The sequence below is a fragment of the Oncorhynchus mykiss genome, chromosome 2 (genome assembly GCF_057628025.1).
Source record: "Oncorhynchus mykiss isolate SJ-2025 chromosome 2, ASM5762802v1, whole genome shotgun sequence".
Lineage (NCBI taxonomy): Eukaryota > Metazoa > Chordata > Actinopteri > Salmoniformes > Salmonidae > Oncorhynchus > Oncorhynchus mykiss.
The window spans coordinates 48580254-48605159 of record NC_143023.1 but is presented as its reverse complement, the minus strand read 5'-3'; the positions used below and the strand labels follow the sequence as shown (position 1 = coordinate 48605159).

At 41.7% G+C, this 24906-nt stretch overlaps 1 protein-coding gene across 1 annotated transcript; it reads right to left on the bottom strand.

Annotated features, from left to right (window-relative positions):
* Nucleotides 1-1604: 1604 nt before the first annotated feature.
* Nucleotides 1605-23296, bottom strand: LOC110490784 (proline-rich protein 5-like). The gene is made up of 9 exons (XM_021564236.3): nucleotides 22936-23296; nucleotides 18861-18991; nucleotides 15195-15275; nucleotides 14852-14900; nucleotides 11812-11869; nucleotides 11320-11411; nucleotides 10806-10940; nucleotides 10360-10480; nucleotides 1605-6011 (listed from the first exon to the last, which is right to left on the bottom strand). Exons 2-9 carry the CDS (start codon nucleotides 18980-18982, stop codon nucleotides 5635-5637), a joined length of 1035 nt encoding a protein of 344 aa, XP_021419911.1. The 5' UTR covers nucleotides 18983-18991; nucleotides 22936-23296; the 3' UTR covers nucleotides 1605-5634.
* Between the last annotated feature and the right edge of the window lie 1610 nt (nucleotides 23297-24906).

The following is a 24906-nucleotide window of genomic DNA, read 5'->3' as shown; positions in this document are numbered from 1 at the left end:
ATGTATGCCGGTGTGTATAAAATAGACTGGAAGCATAATTTCACTCATAACTTCATTCATACACTGCTCATGCATCCAGCATAGCAGGCTGGATTCACAGTATGAGCGTACCAGTTCCACCTGACGCCTGGCTAAAGTATGCACTGTTAGGCCTTGCCACAATAAAAATACCACTGTTACTTCGTATGTAAAGTGTAGCTTGCTGGTAAAAATAGTCAAATCACATTGTACATTGAACTTCGAATAGGCAGAAAGTAGTGTTGTGTTGGATACCACCTAAAGTGAGACCGATTCAAGACCAGAGCAAATTGAGTCCACGTCAAGACCAAGACCGTTAGGGGACAAGGGGTTCGAGACAGAGTTAAGTCCGAGACCAGAAAAAAGCAAGTCTAATTCAGGACAATGATTGTAATTTTGTCTAATCACCACCATAATATGAGTTCAAAATGTCCAGTATTTCTGTGTTCATATTTCAGACCAACATATGGATTATTTAGACATTCAGAAGCATTTCGCTACACATCAACATCTGCTAACCATGTGTATGTGACAAATAAAATGTGATTTGACTTGAATAGTGAATAAAGGCATGTTGAGGGACAATAGAGCCACTATACAAATTATTACTAACCCAAACAAAGTGGGGAACAATGGGCCTTCTACAGCCTTCAAAGAAGGGTTATGGATTTATAAAATAATAATTAGAATGTTTTCAGTGATGATTAAATCACTTCAGTTTTGTTTGTAAAGAAAAGGGTTGATACTGAAGAGAAAAAAATATCTAATCAGGATTTTCCTTTGGTGGTCTCAGGGGAGATAAATCTGGAGACCACATTCTCCAGACCACATAGAGTGTCTCGGTCTTGTTTCGGATACATTTTTACTCAGCCTTAACTCAGTCTTGGACAATGAGGACTCACAATTTCTTCCTGAGACCAGCCAAGACCAGCTGAGTAAAAAAACAAAATTATCAGCTTCCATTGTCAGCACATGAAACCGCTTGGCCAGGCCAAATATATACACTCCTTTCTTGAAACATAAATATCTTATCGCCTATTGAAACCTAATCTAATCAAAATTGATTCGTCACGTGCGCCGAATACAACAGGTGTAGATCTTACAGTGAAATGCTTACTTACAGGCTCTAACCAATAGTGCAAAAAAGGTATTAGGTGCACAATAGGTAAGTAAAGAAATAAAACAATGTTAATGTTAAGGACAGTAATGTTACAAGTAAAGTAGGAAGCTCAGGTTTCAATAGGTGTTAAGATTTTAATGTTTCAATAAAGGAGTGTATATATTTGGCCTGGCGAAGCGGTTTCATGCGCTGACTGAATGGAAGCTGATCATTTTTTTACTCAGCTGGTCTCAGGAAGAAATTACGAGTCTCCACTGTCCCAGACGGAGTCAAGACCGAGTAAAAATGTATCCGAGACAAGACCGAGACACTCAATATGTGGTCTGGAGTATGTGCTCTCCAGACCGGTTTGGAGTACTACATCACTGGCAGAAAGGGCTTTGCGGCTTCAGTCCCTAATAGATCCCATGTTACCGAAAGGTTTGTGTCAAGACCGTTGAAAGAACTGGACCAAGGTGCAGCGTGGTGAGCGTACATATTCCTTTATTTAAAAAGATGCCAAACAAAACAATAAACACTACAAAACAAACCATGAAGCTAAAAGCTATGTGCCCTAAACAAAGTCAACTTCCCACAAAGACAGGTGGAAAGGGCTACCTAAGTATGGTTCTCAATCAGAGACAACGATAAACATCTGTCCCTGATTGAGAACCCTAACAAAATATAGAAATACAAATAATAGAACATAGAATACCCACCCCAAATCACACCCTGACCAAACCAAATAGAGACATAAAAAGGATCTCTAACAGGGTGTGACAGTTTGTCTTTTGTGTTAACTCAGCAGCACAGACATTCCTCGCAATGGTGACTCTTACACAGTGCAATGTTACTCGTTTCAGGAAACTAGGCGTCAAGTCACGCGTCACAACTTCACAGGAGAGGCGTTTGAACATATTTTTATTTTTTTATTATAAAAATGCAGTTTTGGGCAAAAATCCTTCTGGAACATGTGAACTTTCATGTGCCTTAACAATAAACTTGTATGGCATCTTTAAATACAAACAAAATTGTTATATTACGAGCATAGTTGTTAAAGCCATAGCAAAAGAGAGGAACCTTCCTGTTAGCCATGATTGGCTGAGATAATGGATGTGCTGGACATGCCGAGAGATATGTTCAGAATGGTCTGCCATGTAGTACGCTTATGTCTATATCATGAGCTGCGTAGTATGTGAAGGTAATCCTTTCTAAAGTGGCTTTTTTGAAAGGTGTCATGAAGAACTGCACAAATGTTGCTAAGGCTCTCCATGTTCTGGAGGATCGTGTTTTGAAATCAGTGGAATGACTGGTGGAAGCAGAGTATGATAGCTAAGGAGATTTAGGCATATGATTGTAAATGCGGAGGCGGTCGAAAAGAGAACACATAAGGCTGTTGTTTAAAGCACCTGTCTGGATTACATCTTCAAACTAAACAACTCCTTTGCTCGCTTTGAGGACAATACAGTGCCACTGATATGGCCCGCTACCAAAACCTGTGGACTCTCCTTCACTGCAGCCAACGTGAGTAAAACATTTAAACGTGTTAACCCTCGCAGGGCTGCAGGCCCATACGGAATCCCTAGCCGCGTCCTCAGAGCATGCGCAGACCAGCTGGCTGGTGTGTTTACGGACATATTCAATCAACCCTTATCCCAGTCTGCTGTCCCCACATGCTTCAAGAGGTCCAAGAGGGCCACCGTTCCCAAGAAAGCTAAGGTAACTGAGCTAAACGACTCACTTCCGTCATCATGAAGTGCTTTGAGAGACTAGTCAAGGACCATATCACCTCCACCCTACCTGACACCCTAGACCCACTCCAATTTGCGTACCGCCCCAACAGGTCCACAGATGACGCAATCGCAACCACACTGTACACTGCCCTAACCCATCTGGACAAGAGGAATACCTATGAATACCTATGAATACCTATACCTATGTGAGAATGCTGTTCATCGACTACAGCTCAGATTTAACACCATAGTACCCTCCAAACTCGTCATCAAGCTCGAGACCCTGGGTCTCAACCAACTGGGTACTGGACTTCCTGACGGGCCGCCCCCAGGTGGTGAGGGTAGGAAACAACATCTCCACCCCGCTGATCCTCAACACTGGGGCCCCACAAGGGTGCGTTCTGAGCCCTCTCCTGTACTGCCTGTTCACCCACGACTGCATGGCCATGCACACCTCCAACTCGATCATCTAGTTTGCAGGCAACACTACAGTGGTAGGCTTGATTACCAACAATAACGAGGCAGCCTACAGGGAGGAGGTGAGGGCCCTCGGATTGTGGTGTCAGGAAAATAACCTCACACTCAACGTCAACAAAACAAATTATTGTGGACTTCAGGAAACAGCAGAGGGAACACCCCCCTATCCACATCGACGGGACAGTAGTGGAGAGGGTAGTAAGTTTTAAGTTCCTCGGCGCAGCAGCGCCTCTTCAACCTCAGGAGGCTGAAGAAATTTGGCTCGTCACCAAAAGCACACAAACTTTTACAGATGCACAATCGAGAGCATCCTGTCAGGCTGTATCACCGCCTGGTACGGCAACTGCTCCGCCCACAAGGCTCTCCAGAGGGTAGTGAGGTAGTGACCCTACAGGACACCTACACCACCCGATGTCACAGGAAGGCCATAAAGATCGTCAAGGACATCAACCACCTGAGCCACTGCCTGTTCACCCTGCTATCATCCAGAAGGCGAGGTCAGTACAGGTGCATCAATGCAGGGACCGAGAGACTGAAAAACAGCTTCTATCTCAAGGCTATCAGACGGTTAAACAGCCACCACTAACATTGAGTGGCTGCTGCCAACATACTGACTCAACTCCAGCCACTTTAATAATGGAAAAATTGATGTAAAAAAATGTATCACTAGCCACTTTAAACAATGCCACTTAATATAATATTTACATACCCTACATTCCTCATCTCATATGTATATACTGTACTCGATACCATCTACTGCATCTTGCCTATGCCGTTCTGTACCATCACTAATTCATATCTTTATGTACATATTCTTCATCCCCTTACACTTGTGTGTGTATAAGGTAGCTGTTGTGAAATTGTTAGGTTAGATTACTCGTTGGTTATTACTGCATTGTCGGAACTAGAAGCACAAGCATTTCGTTACACTCAAATTAACATCTGCTAACCATGTGTGACAAATTTTAAAAAATGATTTGAAACTAAGGGCAAGCATGGCATCCGTGACAGAGATGGAGAAACGTTCATCCATGTAGCTTGCTACATTTTCAGATATATTTAGTCAGAAAGTCATTTTCATTGCAAATTAAAGCTTACTGTTAGCTAGCTACCATTAGCTGTCTGGCTGGCTCGCAAGATCATGTTACATGTATGATCTGTGTAGTAACGTTATGCATATCTCAGAGCCATTTGTATTGCTAGTTATAGCCTAATGTTAGCTAGCTAGCTAACATTGAACCCAGCTAGTTGGTTAGATTTATCTACCTGTAGATTCATGCAGGGTAGTAACGTTATGAGTTGGGATTATGGTTAATTGTTTAGCTAGCTAGCTACATGTCTAAACAAAAGACTTCACTATTCAAGTAACCATTTCACTGTACCGTTTACACCTAACAGGCTAGAAACTAACCAAAAACATTGTTTAGAAAGTTGCTTTCAATTTTTAAACGGATGGGTTTATTGGTGTTAATTACGCACCAGTTATGCTATTTTGGACCCCCAGGCTGCTGATGTCATTTTTTTGTTAATAATTTTTCAGAACAACGACAAGTTTGATGTCGGACGACAATAGAATGTTCATGATGTCACTGTGACAACTGTTGATGTAGTATAAACCAGCCTTTAGTCTTGAAATCTTTGGTTGTTCACTACCATACTCACTGTTTAGCACATTGCCTCACACGTGAAAGAGATGGGTGGGGCAAAGTCTTAAGAGGGTGTAAACGATGCTGAATGGGTGTAGAATAAGAAGAGCTCGTGTACCAAACATTCAAGGACCATTTTCTCAAAAGTGGGGTTACAAGTTTTTCAACTTTCAAAGCAGAATTACTTTCCCATTTGTTCCTCAACTGCAGTGTATGCTATACAGTTTTTCTAGCTGTGAGTCTAAGGAGTCAACTTTTATCTAATGTAAAAAAAATATTAAAACAATGTTACAAAAGACCAAATCGAGGCGGTCAGTCACAAATATACTTTCTTTACATGAGGCTCAGATCTCACTGTCCCCTGTGTCCTTATGAGAGGTTAAATAGGGTAAAAAAAACAAGCTGTTACGGTAGATGCCTGTCATCAATCAGTTCCAACCGAGGAATGCGTCCCAGGAATAAAATAATGTGAATAGATCTGACATGTTGGCAATTCGGGTAACAATCAACTGTTTCCACATTTTGGCCTCTGAGCACAGAGGAGGGAAAGCCCTTGGGTGACAGGGACTCCACCCAACCACCCTGCTCGCACTCAGAGATGTTTTTTATCCCCTCAGTTTCCCAGGAATCAATAACAATGGTCTCCAGCTGCTATCACTGGTTAGCTGGGGGGATGGCAGCTGATTTCAGTCGATCTCTGCTTTCTAAAGGGCCCCACCACTCCCAGTGGGGATTCCAGGATGTCTGGATGGCTGGAGAAAGGCCTGGGCAGCATGCCGTTGCCTGCCATCCCGTTCCCACCACCGCCACCACTGTCCTCCTCCATCCCAGGCTGCATCCTGCCAGAAGCTGAGAGCAGCCGTATGTCAGAGTGTGCATTGGCCACTGTGTGGCGTCGGACTCCTCCCACCTTCTCCAGGTAGGATTCCCCCTCCTGCTCCACTAGGGGAGCCAGAGAGGAGGAGTCTGAGGCATGATGATGAGTAACAGTGATCTCTGGTTGTGCCACTCTTAACCTGGAAAGTGGTGCACGGCATTCTAGGGATAGAAGAAGAGGAAAACACCTGTTTGAGTATTTCTCTGCTATTGTTTGAAAGTAATAAAGCCGACTCCTGATGAGTATGCATTGGATAAATGCAATGCAATGTAGTTCACCAGTCCTAATTCAAGAACAATTGTTAAAGGCCCAGTAGTCAAAATTATGTTTATTTCGAGTTTTGTTCTATCATATTGTACAACAGCTGATGAAACTAACAGTGCAAAATATTATTTTTTATAAGTGATATTTCCTGTGCCTTAAATAATTATTCCTGAATTCATCTCCCAGTGTATGGTGGAAAGCAGACTCAACCAGATTTTCCTCTAGGATTTTGCCTATGCTTAGCTCTATTCTATTTCTTTTTCATCTGGAAAAACATTTCAAGCACACCAATAACATGATTCAGCTACTGTACCACTATGCTTGAAAATATGTAGTGGTACTCAATAATGTGTTGTATTGGATTTGCCTCAAACATAACACTTTGTATTCAGGACAGAAAGTGCTTTATCAAATTTCTTTGCAGTATTACTTTAGTGCCTTGTATCAAACAGTATGCATGTTTTGTAATATTTTTTATCCTGTATAAGCTCCAATCTTTTCAATCTGTCAATTAGGTTAGTTTTGTGAAGTATGTACTGTTGTTGTTGATTCACTTAGTCTTGCCATAACAAAGGGGTTGAATACTTATTGACTCAAGACATTTCAGCTTTCATTTTTAATTAATTTGTAAAAATGTCAAAAAACATTATTCCACTTAGACATTATGGGGTATTGTGTGTAGGCCAGTGCCCCCCAAAAATCTCAATTTAAATGTAGGTTGTAACACAACAAAATGTGGAAAAAGTCAAGGGGTGTGAATACTGTAGTTGCTGGCACTGTAGTTGCTGATTGAAAATACAATTTACACAGGACCTTTTAATCAGCATGTTTGCATGGGCGGGATGCATTGGCATTCCATTGTGACATCACCATGCTGTAAATTGGTTAATAGACCAATAACAATAACAGCCAAATAATCAATGAACCTACCAGGTACAACCCCAAATCAGTAAACACGGGCACCCTCATAGATGTCATCCTAACTAATTCGCCCTCCAAATACACCTCTGCTGTTTTCAATCAATATCTCAGCGATCACTGCCTCATTGCCTGCATCCGTAATGGTTCTGCAACCAAACGACCACCCCTCATCACGGTCAAACACTCCCTGAAACACTTCTGCGAGCAGGCCTTTCTAATCGACCTGGCCGGGGTATCCTGGAATGACATTGACCTCATCCCGTCAGTAGATGATGCCTGGCTATTCTTTAAAAGTGCCTTCCTCACTATCTTAAATAAGCATGCCCCTCTCAAAAAATGTAGAACTAGGAATAGATATAGTCCTTGGTTCATGCCAGACCTGTCTGCCCTTGACCAGCACAAAAACATCCTGTGGCGTTCTGCATTAGCATCGAATATGCAACTCTTCAGGGAAGTTAGGAACAAATATACACAGGCAGTTAGAAAAGCTAAGGCAAGCTTTTTCAAACAGAAATTTGCATCCTGTAGTACAAACTCAAAACGTTCTGGGGCATTGTAAAGTCCATGGAGAATAAGAGCACCTCCTCCCAGCTGCCCACTGCTCTGAGGCTAGGAAACATTGTCACCACCGATAAATCCGCTATAATTGAGAATTTCAATAAGCATCTCTACGGCTGGCCATGCTTTCCACATCGCTACCCCTACCCCGGTCAACTGCCCGGCACCCTCCACAGCAACCCGCCAAAGCCCCCATCATTTCTCCTTTACCCAAATCCAGATAGCTGATGTTCTGAAAGAGCTGCAAAATCTGGACCCCTACAAATCAGCCGGGCTAGACAATCTGGACCCTCTCTTTCTAAAATTATCTGCCGAAATTGTTGCAACCCCTATTACTAGCCTGTTCAACCTCTCTTTCGTATCGTCTGAGATTCCCAAAGATTGGAAATCTGCCGTGGTCATCGTCCTCTTCAAAGGGGGTGACACTCTAGACCCAAACTGCTACAGACCTATATCTATCCTACCCTGTCTTTCTAAGGTCTTCGAAAGCCAAGTTAACAAACAGATTACTGACCATTTCGAATCCCACCATACCTTCTCCGCTATACAGTCTGGTTTCAGAGCTGGTCATGGGTGCACCTCAGCCACGCTCAAGGTTCTAAACGACATCATAACCGCCATCGATAAGAGACATTACTGTGCAGCCGTATTCATCGACTGGGCCAAGGCTTTCAACTCTGTCAATCACAACATTCTTATTGGCAGACTCGACAGCCTTGGTTTCTCAAATGATTGCCTCGCCTGGTTTACCCTGATAGAGTTCAGTGTGTCAAATCAGAGGGCCTGTTGTCTGGATCTCTGACAGTCTCTGGGTGTGCCACAGGGTTCAATTCTCGGGCCGACTCTTTTCTGTATACATCAATGATGTTGCTCTTGCTGCGGGTGATTCTCTGATCCACCTCTATGCAGACGACACCATTCTGTATACTTCTGGCCCCTCCTTGGACACTGTTAACTAACCTCCAGACGAGCTTCAATGCCGTACAACTCTCCTTCCGTGGCCTCCAACTGCTCTTAAACGCAAGTAAAACTAAATGCATGCTTTTCAATCGATCGCTGCCCGCACCTGCTCGCCCGTCCAGCATCACTACTCTGGACGGCTCTGACTTAGAATACGTGGACAACTACAGGGTGTCTGGTTAGACTAAACTCTCCTTCCAGACTCACATTAAGCATCTCCAATCCAAAATTAAATCTAGAATCGGCTTCCTATATCGCAACAAAGCATCCTTCACTCATGCCGCCAAACATACCCTCGTAAAACTGACCATCCTACCGATCCTCGACTTCGGTGATGTCATCTATAAAATAGCCTCCAACACTCTACTCAACAAACTGGATGCAGTCTATCACAGTGCCATCCGTTTTGTCACCAAAGCCCCATACACTACCCACCATTGCGACCTGTACGCTCTAGTTGGTTGGCCCTCGCTTCATACTCATCGCCAAACCCACTGGCTACAGGTTATCTACAAGTCTCTGCTAGGTAAAGCCCCGCCTTATCTCAGCTCACTGGTCACCATAGCAGCACCCACACGTAGCACGCGCTACAGCAGGTATATCTCACTGGTCACCCCCAAAGCCAATTCCTCCTTTGGTCGTCTTTCCTTCCAGTTCTCTGCTGCCCATGACTGGAACGAATTGCAAAAATCTCTGAAGCTGGAGACTCACATCTCCCTCACTAGCTTTAAGCACCAGCTGTCAGAGCATTTTACAGATCACTGCACCTGTACTTAGCCTATCTGTAAACAGCCCATCTATCTACCTACCTCATCCCCATACTGGTATTTATTTATTTATTTTGCTCATTTGTACCCCAGTATCTCTACTTGCACATTCATCTGCTGCCGATCTACCATTCCAGTGTTTAATTGCTATATTGTAATTACTTCGCCACCATGGCCTATTTATTTCCTTAAATTACCTCATTTGCACTCACTGTATAAATACTTTGTTTTCTTTTGTTCTACTGTATTATTGACTGTATGTTTTGTTTATTCCATGTGTAACTCTGTGTTGTTGTATGTGTCGAAGTGCGAAGCTTTATCTTGGCCAGGTCGCAGTTGCAAATGAGAACTTGTTCTCAACTAGCCTACCTGGTTAAATAAATAAAGGTGAAAACAGCTGGTTTTCCCTTCCCCATTCAGACCACTCCCAAAAGCAATTTTTGCCCATTTTAATGGAAATCTATTACAGTAAGGTACTTAATTGTTACCCTGAAATTATTTGATATTGATATAAAAACTGCTGCATTGGGCCTTTATTTACTCTGGGATATCTGCATGCTCTAGTTTAGTGCATGATGTCACGACCATCCCAAGCCATTGAATTGATCAGGTTGACTGTAATGGCAATCGTAGAAACAACTACACTGGGGAAGGGGAGTAAAAGTGTAATAAAGAAAGTGTGTGTGCTAGCCAGTTCCAGGCCAGTGGGATAAGAAATGTGATAAAATGCAGATTTGCAGGCTCTGTTGATGTTTTTTATGTGATTTGTCATGCCATAGAAGCCTAGTTAGGGCTTTCAAGGCTTATTTCCCCTCATAGAGCCACGGTAAAGGGATCACACATTCTCCTTCTTATTAAAAAAACTGGTCAAATTGCTGTTAATGCTTCTTTTGAAAACAAGCACTATTTTACTCTTTTATTAACTGTTCATTATTGTTCAAAATACAATATGATTAGAAGAAGAAAAAATAACTTAATCTTACTACAAAAAGTGGGACCAAAGCTTATACTATGTTCTGTTGTGACCCAGGCCACTCACCTACGAAGCAGTTGGTGTTGCTAACGTGGAGGACGTTCCCCAGGTAAGGCGAGATGACTGTCTCGACCAATCCCTCTAGCTGATAGTACTCTTGACTGGGCCCGTTAGACTCATGGATGCCCTGTGGATAGATACAATGACAGAAACATGGACAGATACATCGTGAGTAAGCATGGGATGGTGCTCAACACAGACAGTTGACACAGAGGCCTCACTTTGAACCCTATTGCATTAACTTTATATTACGATGTGAGATAATGTTATGTTCATTCGCCACAGAGCCAGGCTCTGTTTTGCCATGTAGTACTGCCATGTAGTACAACTGACCCAAAGGGGTTTAGAAGCTACATGTACTAACTATTATTATTCTACTATATGTGGTGACAATTGTCAAATAAAGTGTCTACATGTCCAGATTACAATGACTGGTGTAGAAGTAAGCTTACCTGCAGAATCAGCAGCATTTGTGTGATGGCTGGGGGGACTGTGGCAATGGGCAGCAGGTCTTCTAGGGAGAGCTTCAACAGAACCAGGTCTCTGAAGCCCAGTAGAGCCATCTGTCTGACGGTAAGCTCTTGACCCTGCACTCACACAGGAAAAAACACACATAAACGAATGATGTTCATGAGGGATGAAATTAGATGGCAACATTGCAGTAAAGGGCTGGGAGGACTTCAAGATGCCAAATAAATGAAAGAGTATGGCAAAAAGCAGAGGCTGTAATTGAGAGAGGGAAGGAGAGAGAGATTTCTGACCCTACACTGACAGGGGCAGGAGAGGATTGTCCCTATCTGGCTGTGTGCAGTAGAATGAGCAGCCAGTTTCAGAATTAAGCCAGGAGGGCAGGATTAATAACACCCCTACTGTATAAACCAAGTGCCATGGGATTGTACTGATTACTGAGGGTCAGGCAGTCGGTTTAAAGTCTCAGCGAAAGGACGGGCTGTATGTTGGCAGTACCTGAACAGGATAGAATATAGCCTGGAGCGTGGGCAAGATCCCAGTGAAGAACCTGACCCACATCTCAGACAGGATAAGGAGTTGACTGTCACCTGAGGAGAAAGGGAGGGACAAATGAACCACCATTAGATGACACTGTGACAAATGGCACAGATCTAAGTTCTTTCACAGAGCCTTCGTTCCCTGAGTCTGAAAGCATTTATGCTCCACAAGACTGAATCGAGGTGGTCAATCACAAATAAACTCTCTTTACATGAGGCTCAGATCTCACTCTCATTTCTGTGTCCTTATGAGAGGTTTAATAGGGTAAAAACACAAGCGGTTACAGTAGATACCTGTCATCAATCAGATCCAACCGAGGAATGCGTCCCAAGAATAAGACCTTGGGGAAATACCCTGACCATCTCGCTGTGAACAAAGTAGCTTCCTTAAATGTAAATGCAAACTAGCCAAATTGTTTGCAATGTTTCATGGCGCAGATGGTACACTTACCCTCATAAAGTCTAATCTTCTCAAGAATATGTGACAGGCCTTTGGTCAAGAGTTGATTCTAGGACAAATTGTAAGAAAGAAAGAGTAAAATGTTAGAAACGTATGTTTTTAAATTCAAGGAAACAGTAACAGTTTCAAGTTCTCTTACATGGCTGTTACCAATGACTCTATTAACATCTACATGAGAGACATCTGGTGTGCAAATGAAATGCATCTCACATGCCAGTTGGTGTAAGGTTGCTGAAAGGAGGTGTTCATTTGTGTCCTATCCAAAACACGTAGAAAAGGGGATATTTATAACCAACGTTCAGAATGAACAGGTTTCAACCCCTTCAAAAAAATCAGTTCTCTGCTGACTGAATAATTGATCAACAAATGCACAGAAAGGCACTAAGCAAAAGAAAATCTGCTCATTGCATATAGAGGAGCTGGTGGGACAGCCAGTGGAAAATACATAGTGGTTGGTAATGTTCCCTAGTTGTGCCATGATTTGCTCAGTGTTCTGTTACTCATGGGGACACAACGTCACCGCAAAATTTATTGGGAGAGCTCGAAAATTCAAGCCCCTTTGGTGCTGCCATAGAGTTACATTAGAAGTGTCCATCCAAGAAGGCTCAAGGTCATTGGCCACAGAAAAAATAAATCAAATCATGTTATATCTCCCGTACCTTTGATTGGACTGATGTCAACATCATACTTTCAAAATCTTAGCTAGCAAGCTAGCAGTCATCATCATGAATGAAGTCGACAATCTACTGGCAAATCCTTTTCAATCCTTGCCATGTGAAGAGAAATTATGAAGATAATTTATAGATTAAACATATTTGTGCTCATCGGCCATTGGACATAAACATTACAGAACACATTGAAATTGCAAGTTCAACAATGAGTGGTTTGGAAGGAATCAGTGGCTAACTGCAAGCATTGCAAAGCAATCACTAGCATGCTATTCAGTGGACTGGGTGTGTGGTCCAAGTCTGGGTTTAAGGATCTCTTTTCCAAGCTTAAAAGGATAAACATTCAACATTTGCAATGCTGTCAATCCAGCATGGCTTCTGCAGCGTTCAAAACAATGGGAAATCTCAGACTTCAGTGAGTTCAAGACAACTGTGACCTCGGAAAAAAAAACTAGCTCTGACTGGGAAAATACGTTTTGAATGGTCTTCCAACTCGGAATTCAGAGTCGGGAACTCAAGCCTCTTTCTAGAGCTTTGAACTGAAGATCACTGACGTCATGATTCAACATTTACAGAGTTCCCAGTTGTCTTGAAAGCACCATAAATCCAGAGAATGCCAGACTTTGATGACAAAGTTTGATGACAAAATTTGCCCACGAAGGTCCGCCACGCCACTTCCTGTTCAAGTGAGCACAGCACAACAAGTTGAGTCAAAAAATGTATTGTATGCTGCTTCAGAAATTATGTAATATGCCAAGGAGATATGTATACTGTAGCTAAGAAAATAATACTGAGTTGTTGTGTTGTAATTTGAAATACTTGCTACACCAGAAGTTAATGGTTATATGTAGGAGGAATGTTTATGGTGGGGTCAATTGAGGGCGGATAAGAGCCATGGGCCTGGGAAGTTACTAAGTAAGGGAAAAAGCAATCACATGGTTGTGGTCACTGATAACGGTGGAGAGCTGTGTTTTAGTGAGGAATGGGGGCCGAGGTCAGGTCAGGTCACATGAAGGGAGAAGGAACAGTTTACTACCCACATCACTTAACTTCCTGCCTAGCAACAAAGATGTAGGGTTTAGAAAAAAGGAGGAGACTCCGCCTAAAGGGAAGTTTAAATACTTGTGCTGTTGGAACCATGTCTTTGTCGCTGTTTGACCCGTTGGGTGAATAAACTTTGTTTGAGCTTTGACTAGTTGTCTGTTAGGTTCTGACAAACAGAGTGAAAAACTAACAAAGTTTGTTGTGTAGTAAGCCATTACTTGCCCATGTGCCTCACCCTAATAATTTGTTCCCTTTTCCCCCTCATAATATAGCCTACTGTTCTGACTTGGTGGTGCATGTAGCCTATAGCCTGTTTTAAAGAAATGTAATCATTGAATATTGTAAAAGCTTTCATTGTCTGCATATGCGCCCCCCTTATTTATCCTATGGTTCTGACTTGGTGTACAGTGAGAATACCGTAAGAATGGCCCATGTTCTGAATTCTATCGCTGTACATTTCAAAAGTGTTTAACAAATAGTTATATTGACTACGTCCGTCCTAGTTCGCTCGTTAATGTCTTAATCGAAATTAAGGATTGCCTCTCATCCACTCGTTGTCCCAGTATGCCATAATTTGTACATCTCAATTGTCAGTATAAACCACATATGTTTAAGCAAGTCAGCCATATCAGCTATGTTTTTTTAAAAGGCAGTAAATGAGGCTGAATGAACTGTTTCTCTGCCAGACAAAGCTCCATTGATAGCAGTGATAAGGTGTTGGGACTGCTGTTGGGACTCCGTTGTTGAGACAGCTTTAAGTAGACCCTAACAGTTTGTGGGCACCGTTTGTAACTGTTATAGTGCACTTCATGTATTGTTTAGTGTTGTGTTGTGTAGTGTAGTGGTTTTGCTGGCATGCATCTCCATTTTTGGGGGGAGTTTGCCCCACCTAGATTTACATGCTAAAATCGCCACTGGCTCAACTGCCATTTCAGGACAAATAATTAAGACAGCAATCTAAATTTAGTTTATTAAAACACCAAAACACCTTTCACTTCAATTTAAAAATAAATAAATATATGAATTACTTCATTATTATTACTACATTTGACACATGTATATGATTTTCCAGGTACCTTGACTCTTGTCAACTCACCCAGACTGTTTTTAAATTGTTCTTGAGGCATTTTCCTAAAACACCTTACAAACACATTTGACTGGAAAGTTTGTAAAAGGTCTTTTGGAATGAATGGGGCAAAAATCCTTACAAATCTGATATGGCTATTAAATACACTACATATGTGCATTATATTAATAAACTACTCCTTTGATAATTTTGGATGGTGAATCTACAGTACATGCAAGGGGAAAGGGCATACCTGGAAGTACTCTGTGATGAACGAGCCCAACTCGGTCTTGAGGAGCCATCTAAAAGGACACAGAACAATGGGACACTAGCTAATAACGTGAAAGAAAAACATATATTTAAAACACACTTTATAAAAATATTGACATACAGTGGTGCCCTAAATCAAAGGTAGTGTAAACATTTTGATGTCTCCTTTCCTTTATGTCGATTCCACTAAGGCCTTATCTGTCACAGCCTTACGGGTTACAAGAACAAAACAAGGAGAACCGTGTCCCCAAAGCTTCCTGCAGTGTGCGGTGAAGTCACAAAGCTCTTACAGAGTACGTCTATCTAGACTGTCAATTCAACCTTACCTGATGCTCTCATTGAGGGTGTAAAGCTCATTCGCTTGCAACCCTCCACCCTGGAACACTTTGATCACGGCTGTTTGGACGCTAAGGGAAAGAAACACAGGGTCAGGTCAGAGCTCATAGGTCAGAGGGCATAGGTGAGGGAGCCTCAACTGCCTGGCAAATGGGAAGCTCTGGCTGAGATCAACAGGACAGTATTTAAACTTTTCTGAAAGATGGCTGATTGTGATAGATAGTGATTAGGTTGCCTCATTTTGTCTAATAAGTCAATCATACAGTGAGTATACCAAACATTCGGGAACACCTTCCTAATATTGAGTTGCATCCCTATGCCCTTAGAAAAGTCTCAAGTCGTCGGAGCATGGACTCTACAAGGTGTCAAAAGTGTTCCACAGGGGTAATGGCCTATGTTGACTCCAATACTTCCCACAGTTGTGTCAAGTTGGCTGGATGTACTTTGGGTGGTGGACCATTCTTGATACACATGGGAAACCTTTGAGCGTGAAAAACCCAGCAGAGTTGCAGTTCTTGACACAAACTGGTGCGCATGGCACCTCCTACCATACCCTGTTCAAAGGCACTTAAATATTATGTCTTGCCTAGGGTTGCAAAGGGTCGGAAACTTTCTGGTATATTTCCAGAATTATTCCATGGGAAGTTAAGCCCGGGAATTTGGGGAATTTTGCTTAAATTCATTTTAAAAAATCATTAGCTTATTACAGTGAACCATTTTTGTGGGATACACAAGGCAATTCTAGGTCTTGTGGCATATTTTGGTTAAACTACCCCCAATTCAATGGAATTGCAAACCTCTGCATGCACAGTGCATTCTTCCATTATATGTGCAGTGCACTCTTCCATCTAATGTACAGCTGATTCTCAAGATCTTGCACACTAATGATGCTATTGACATGCTATTGACACTGCCTGAACCAAGGACTACACACTTTCTGGTAAGTTTTGATTACAATACTGGGTGGGGTGAATATATTTTATATGACATACATTATTTTTTGTTAACTTGTAAACAGTAGCCTACAGAAAAGTGTGTTTAAATCATTTATAACTTGTTTATAATTTATGCTAGTTAGTTTTTGCTACCATGTGGCTTTAGCTTGCTTGAGCCTGCTATCTGAGGAGTGTTAGTTCACCTGTTTCCATACATGTTTCATTTAAAAACATGTATCTTACAAAGGAGTTGTTTAATCTAACTGCTTAACAATTCATCTGTACATGGAATTGTATTAGTTTATTTTAACTCATTTTTTCAAATCTTTACAGGAATATTCCACAAGCACTATCTGATGTGTGGAGACATTTCACTGCAGCTAATGTGGAAGGAAAATGTCACGACTTCTACCGAAGGTAACTCCTCTCCCTGTTCGGGTGGCACTCGGCGTCGCCGGTTTACTAGCCGCCACCGATCCCTTTTTTCTTTTCTTTTCTGTTTGTTTTGTCTGTGATTCTTTTCACACCTGGTTTCATTTGCATTTATTTCTGTGTGTATATAGGGTACCTGTTGCCTGCCTTAGTTCGTGCGAGATTAGACTTGTTTGTATTGCGCTGGATTGTATTTTGATGTTTGTTGTTTTCACGGTTACACACGTGTATGTAAAGTGTCAGAACTGTGTTTGTTCCTCCTTGTTTGGGAACACACACCAAAGCACGCAACAGGCTAACCAATACAAGGGTTGAAAAATTGGGGGCCACCCGGGAAAATGTGAGGCTTTTTGAGCCGGACAACGAGCCATCCTCAACAAGGTTGAAAAGTGACAGTGAAGATGAGGCCTCAGAGTCAGATGTTCAAGGGGTGGACATTGAGGAGATCTAGGGAGAAGACATGGAAGACAAACAAAGCTTTAGTTTCTGGACTATCATTTTACAGATGTATGTTGAAAATGTTTTTGGGAGATGTGATGGATCATTGGGGATCATTCAATACTCCCTTTATTTTGTTGTTCAGTGAAATCATCCCATGTGAAGAGTCAACTCGTTTAATTAAAGTTAAATTTGTAACTAAATAGTTTTTAAAAATGTCTATTGGAGAAATTTTATGATTTGCAATTATGTCTACTTATGATAAGGTAAAATGTTTATGTTTCTGTCTCCATATGATAAGGTAAATATATCCAATGCAAAAAACATCTACATTTAAATGGTAATAATAGTAATTTGCATTTATTTTTGTTAATTCCCATGGAAAGTTTCCACCTCTGAATATTACCTAAAATGTGCAACCCTAGTCTTGCCCATTCACCCTCTGAAGGGTACATATACACAATCCATGTCTCAAATGTCTCAAGGTTTAAAAATCCTTCTTTAACCTGTCTCCTCCCCTTCATCTACACCGATTGAAGTGGATTTAACAAGTGACATCAATAAGGGATCATATCTTTCCCCTGTATTCACCTGTTCTGTCTATGTCATGGAAAGAACAGGTGTCCTTAATGTTATGTATACTCAGTGTATGTCTTGAGCCATGTTAATTACAAAAACAATTTTTAAACTTGTTTTGATAACAACCCACCGTGGACAATTAGTGCCCTGCAACATTTTCTGAATATGAATTCTCCAATGTAGGAAAAGAGGTGTGAAGTATGATGCATTTTGCAACAGGGAGGCATGGACATACTGTAAACAGTGAAAACCAGAGATCCATTTAAAGCCCCTCTGCAGATATTGTCATAACATGACACAACATATTGTCATAACATGGCCTTGGGGGTTTTCATAAACCTTTTCATTGTGTAGCAAAGCTGTGTAAAGGTACTGTCCAGAATCAACCCCTAGCCCATACCCCCTGGGCACTTTTGTAGAGCTGAAGGAATTAGAAAGGAAAATAGGGCTTGTGAAAACTTGGCATTGGCCTTTTGTCCTAGTTTAGGGACGGTCCGCTATCAGATCAAAACAGTGCAGCGTACCATTGTGACTTCGGCCCTTTGCTGTGGAGGACTGTGCCGTTCAAGTGGTGGCGGCGGCCGGTGACCATGTGACCAAGGACACAAACTCCACACCTATGGAAAGACCCCCTGCTTTCGGTGGACAAAGAGCACGCCAAGCGCCTCAGTGGCACCTCTGGGGTTTAGTGGAAGGGACCTCTTAGCAGCCGAAGCACCCGCTGCCCCATCCGCTTCCCACAAAACATCCTGTCAAATGCTCTATTCACTTCCTGAGAGAAGGGGGAGAGCTGTCTGACACATTTCCATACAGAAATAAAGGGTTAGCTTCTGTTTCCGTAGTGAATATGTTCAAAACCGCCAGCTCAACAGTACTATCCACACTTTTTGCAGATAAAGAGTGATTGGGTGGTCAGAGAGGAAAGAGACCATCGCAGGTCTTCCTGCTCCAACCCGGACACTTACTAATATACAAAAACCCACATCCTCTAAAAACTTCCTGGTGGGATTACAACATTATTTATCCTGTAATTTCCTATCATGTTCTCTTTGGACATTTTAGGGAAATAAAGTGAGGCACAAAGAAATATGATATGTATCAAATCTAGTTGCTTCCCATTTGAAAGCAAACCAAAGTCAGTTCAGTATCTAATGACTGATATAGACCCTCTGTCAGAGATGAATGAAAAGAGAAACGTGTTTCACACACTCAAACACACACATTTAAAAGCAGTGTTGGATGTGGTTCACACAGATGAGGAGGCCCACCCACCTATTCCAGACGCTGGTGTTGGACAGCTGCTGGCCGACCGAGCTGGCGTGGAAGCAGGCGAGGTCCGTCAGCACGGGCGAGCTCATGAAGCGAGCGCGGGGCCGCCGAAAAGATCCCATCATGCACCAGGCCTGCAGAAAACAAAAGTCAGTGGTTAATAATGGCTATTCAATTGGGTGCAACTAAAAGTTCATGACATTGCCGATTAAAAAATAAATAAATGATCCTGCAGTATAGAAGTCTGTGTATGGGCTATTCAGTGCATTTCTGCCTCCAATGCTAAAGCCGTTCATTCTACTGAATAGACCGCATGGAAGAAAGGAAGACTTGGTGTGACATTGTGAAAGTTTCAGAATCAACAGCCACTGGCGTAGACGAAGACTGAAACCAAAATACTTTGGCTACAACACTCACACAAAATGTGTTTGTGTGTACAGTAAACCACTACAGTAAGCGAGTAAGTTCACTAAGCGAAACTGTGTCTGAGGGGGAAGACAGACACTCGCTCTCACAGCAGGTATGCATGCTTATGTTGTCTCAATACGAGAGAGCCTGTATCATTCCGAAAGCAGAGAGGTGGTGAACCCCCGCTGTGCAGTCATGTCAACTTCCTCTCGTCCATTAGCTTCCTGCCTTACTGCTCTAATCCAAACCTCAGTACTGTTTACAGCACAAACTGTGCCCTAATGAAAGGGCCAACCGCCAAAAGCCTGGGTTGGTTAGGTAAGAGAAGAGTGGCTAAGCTAGGCTACACTAGGATATAATAAGAGCCTGAGAACAGCATGGGATTTGGCGTCCCGCACAGATATATGGATAGCTTGTGAGCCAGGCCCCAAAAATAACACTGTGTCGAGAACTTGGTAAACTAAAATGAGATAAGGGACAAGGTGACAGGAGGTGGGCCATCGCACAGCTTTTAGTCTCAAGTCACCCACTGACAGAGAGAGCAGGAAGCCCACATGAAGGGGAAGGGAGGGTGGTGAATGCCACCAAATGTTATAAACAACGCACATGCGCTCTTTCCCACGCATTGAAAAGGCACTCATGCACAAGCTGGCCTGGTACATAAACAATCACACACAGACTTGCACAAACACAAGCTAGCAAACACCTACGGTACACACTTGAGACATGCACACACAAGCTGGTGAAGACACACACCGCCGCCCCGCCTGTACCCACCACGTCACCCCATCCCACACACATCTGGGTGTCAGAAAGTATCCCTACCTCCCCAATCTACTCTGTAGAATGAGAGCAGATGCAACAGCACCAACCACTCATTTAAAGAGGCGCAATGCCTAATATTCAAGATATGTGGGCCAACTCTTGCTTGCGAGAAAGAATTGGTTGAGATTTACAAATGTGTTATGACCAGCTCAGTTGGGCCTGTCTGTGTACAAATGAATGAATGAAAGAGAGAGAGAGAGTAGTGACTTATGTACATGTGTGCGTGTGCCCTCATCAAGTGCAGATCCTAAATTAGAAAGAACATCGAAAAGCTGTAAATGAAAGATTATTCTGCACCTCCTTTTTTTTCTCTCGCCTTCGTGCTCTGCTCTGCGTCCCCTCTAATGCTGTCCCTTTGTGCACTCCACTGAGGGTAGCCTGGCAACGCTAAATAAGTATTTAGCAATCACCTCTCTCTCTGTTCTCTGTTTGGCAGACCAGATGAAAATAAACAATAGCATGCTTGTGTGCACCCACCCCGGGTGCTTCCATTTGCCCTGATCCAAGAAGAAATCAGAGTGAGGGTTTGTGGGGCACTCTGCAACATGAGGGCTGGACTATTAGCCACCTGGGTCGCCCTAATTGAGACTAGGGTAGTGGGCACTATGAATGTATACTTTCAAAATGCATCCATAAACAAGTATATATTTTTTAAACCTGCATATTTAGTTCAAAGAAATTCATGTTAGCTTGGCAATATTAACTAGGGAAATTGTGTCACTTCTCTGCGTTCAGTGCAAGCAGAGTCAGGGTATATGCAGCAGTTTGGGCCACCTGGCTCATTGCGAACTGTGTGAAGACAATTTCTTCCAAACAAAGACCGTAATTAATTTGCCCGAATTTTACATAATTATGACGTAACATTGAAGGTTGTGTAATGTAACAACAATATTCAGACTTAAGGTTGCCACCCGTTCGATAAAATACAGAGCGGTTCGGTATTTCACTGAAAGACTAAACGTTTTGTTTTCGAAATTATAGTTTCCTGATTTTACCATATTAATGACCTAAGGCTCGTATTTCTGTGTGTTATTATATTATAATTAAGTCTATGATTTGATAGAGCAGTCTGACTGAGCGGTGGTAGCCAGCAGCAGGCTCGTAAGCATTCATTCAAACAGCACTTTACTGCATTTGCCAGCAGCTCTTAGCAATGCTTGAAGCACAGCACTGTTTATGACTTCAAGCCTATCAACTCCCGAGATTAAGCTGGCAATACTATAGTCCCTATAAGATCATCCAATAGTCAAAGGTATATGAAATACAAATGGTATAGAGATAAATAGTCCTATAAAATCTACAACCTAAAACTTCTTATCTGGGAATATTGAAGACTCATGCTAAAAGGAACCACCAGCTTTCATATGTTCTCATGTTCTGAGCAAGGAACTTAAACGTTAGCTTTTTTACATGGCACATATTGCACTTTTACTTTCTTCTCCAACACTGTGTTTTTGCATTATCTAAACCAAATTGAACATGTTTTGACATTTATTTGAGACTAAATTGATTTTATTTATGTATTATATTAAGATAAAATAAGTGTTCATTGTTCATTCAGTATTGTTGTAATTGTCATATACATACACACACACACACATACATATATACATATATATAAATAAATTAAAAATCGGCCCATTAATCGGTATCGGCTTTTTTTCGTCCTCCAATAATCGGTGTCGGTGGTGAAAAATCATAATCGGTCGACCTCTAGCTAACATACTAAGTACACTGAACAAAAATATAAATGCAACTTGCAACAATTTTCCTGAGTTACGGTTCATATAAGGAAATTTGTCAATTGAAATAAATTCATTAGGCCCAAATCTATGGATTTCACGACTGGGCAATTTGTGCACACAATTTGAGCCATGGGAGGGCATGGTTACACGTGGTCTGCGTTTGTGAGGCCGGTTGAACGTACTGCCAAATTCTCTAAAATTACGTTGGAGGTGGCTTATGGTGGAGAAATTAATATTAAATTAATTTCAGTCTTGCTGTCAGTATGCCATTTGCACACTCTTTCAAAAGGAGGAGACATCTGTGGCATTGTATTATGTGGCATAACTGCACATTTTAGAGTGGGCTTTTATTGTACCCAGCACAAGGAGAACCTGTGTAATGATCATGTTGTTTAATCAGCTTCTTGATATGCCACACCTGTCAGGTGGAAAGGAAAATTTCTTACAAACAGGGATGTAATGATATTTGTGCACACAATTTGAGAGAAATACGTTTTTTATGCATATGGAAAATGTATGTGATCTTTTACTACAGTTCATGAAACATGGGACCAACATTTTACATTTATATTTTTCTTCAGTATAGTTGCAAAGTAGCTAAAAAGTAGTAAGTAGCTCCAAAGTTGTTAATAAGCTAAAATACTAAAGTTGTCCGTGATGAGATTCGAACACGCAACCTTTGGGTTGCTAAATATTAGCTATTTAAAAAAAAAAAAACAAACATAGCATATTTTAGTAATTTGGTTGTCCGGGATTTACATTTACTATGTCACTATTAGTCTATGAGAACAGGCTGAACCACCAAGGAGTAACGGGCAGCATGCTCAGTCCTGCAAAATTCAGTTTGGAGATGTTATTCAATGGTTTGAGTTCATTTTCTACATATGTATGCAGTTTTTTACTGCCGTCTAGACGTTCACTGACACTGACACACACTCATTTGGGAAGAAACTTCAAGATGGCAAATCAGAATCTCGAGAAGGTGAAAGGCAGAAAACATATTAGATGTGTGACTGTCAACGTGAATATTTATCTTTAGAAGTAGGCTGGGCTAATTTGAATACATTTTGTAAACAAACATATTTTAAAGCGTATCTTACCTTTTACAAGCTCACTTCAACTACTCTTCAATTGCCGTGTGTCTTGCGCACAGCGGCGTCCTTGTGGCGACAATTTCAAATTCGTGTATAAAGCATGTGTAGCCTATACCTCTTTGAACTAGCGAATTATGAAATTCAACCAATTGAAAGGTCCTTGGGTTTTAGTCTCGTCGTCTAATAATTCAGCCCATAAAGAGTTGCATTAGCTTGAAGGCTATTTGCTACATCTGCTACTTTCTACTGCGAAGTACCGGACGACGCTCGCGTTTACAAGTGTGACTTTCATCAATACACATCTATAGAGTTCGTTCATTCTCTGGTGGTGCCTGCCCCTCCTCCCCGACACCGATTGTTACGGAATACTTAACCGTTTCAATATTCATGAAGTGATCACCACTCTCTGTAGGCGGAAGCATTTTAACGGTTCATTATAGCCTATAATACAGTTATGTGAGTTGTCGCAGAATTGATAGGGAGTTTTTAGGAAATGTTCGTCTTTAATACAATATTGACTTTCACTAAATTCAACAATAAAAGCATAGGCCTAGATGCTTCACAATAGCTGTGTTGGAACTATTGCACACTGTATACTATTTTGTTCCTAACTACTAGCATTGTAATATGTATAATATATTATATCAAATTATACTATTCATTACACAAGCCAACTGCAGACTTCGTCTAGGATTAATGAAGTCAGGTACTGACTTGTCACACATTTAGTGTGAAGAAATTAAATTTTGCCTACCAATATAATTTCAATGTATAGTCCTACAAACCCACAGTTCTAAACCCTCTACTATCACCATACATGTTGATGCAACTAGGCCTGCACATATCGTATTTTTTCAATCCATTATTATTGTGCAATCCTAAAAGGTAAACATTTAAACTTCAAAGTGTTGTGATTTTGATAAGAGTAAAATGAAACCGGGTGATATAAAATCAATCCATTTTTCCACCCTGACCAAACAATAAATCCCTTGATTCTCTCAAAATAACCTTCTACCTGACAGCTACTTGACAGTTTAACATGTAAACGTGAAGTTCGAGACTCATGAACGTGCTCAAGAAAGTCAAAAACCCCACTGAGGGAATCATCATGTTGATTGTCAATCAAGAAAAAGGATCAGGCTAAAATGAATTGGACAGTGCTGATCCTTTATAATCACTTAAGCAAGAGCCTTATTTGGTCTACAGAGGGTCAAACCAGTGCCACATTTTAATAGTTAAGGTAGAGCACAAAAATGGTCAACACAACATCAAATCAAATTTTATACAGCGGACTGTACCGACCTCAGCATCCTCCAGGATGCTCTCAATGGTGCAGCTGTATAACCTTTTGAGGATCTGAGGTCGGTAGTCATTTTGGCAGGTTAGCTTAGTGTTCTTGGACCTTTTGCAGAATATCAGTCTGTCCCTAATGTTTTTCCTGGAGAGAAGTGGCTTCTTTGCTGCCCTTCTTGACACCAGGCCATCCTCCAAAAGTCTTTGCCTCACTGTGCGTGCAGATGCACTCACACCTGCCTGCTGCCATTCCTGAGCAAGCTCTGTACTGGTGGTGCCCCGATCCCGCAGCTGAATCAACTTTAGGAGACGGTCCTGGCGCTTGCTGGACTTTCTTGGGCGCCTGAAGCATTCTTCACAACAATTGAACCGCTCTCCTTGAAGTTCTTGATGATCCGATAAATGGTTGATTTAGGTGCAATCTTAATGGCAGCAATATCTTTGCCAATATCCATGCCTGTGAAGCCCTTTTTGTGCAAGCAATGATGACGGCACGTGTTTCCTTGCAGTTAACCATGATTGACAGAGGAAGAACAATGATTCCAAGAACCACCCTCCTTTTGAAGCTTCCAGTCTGTTATTCGAACTCAATCAGCATGACAGAGTGATCTCCAGCCTTGTCCTCATCAACACTCACATCTGTGTTAATGAGAGAATCACTGACAGGATGTCAGCTGGTCCTTT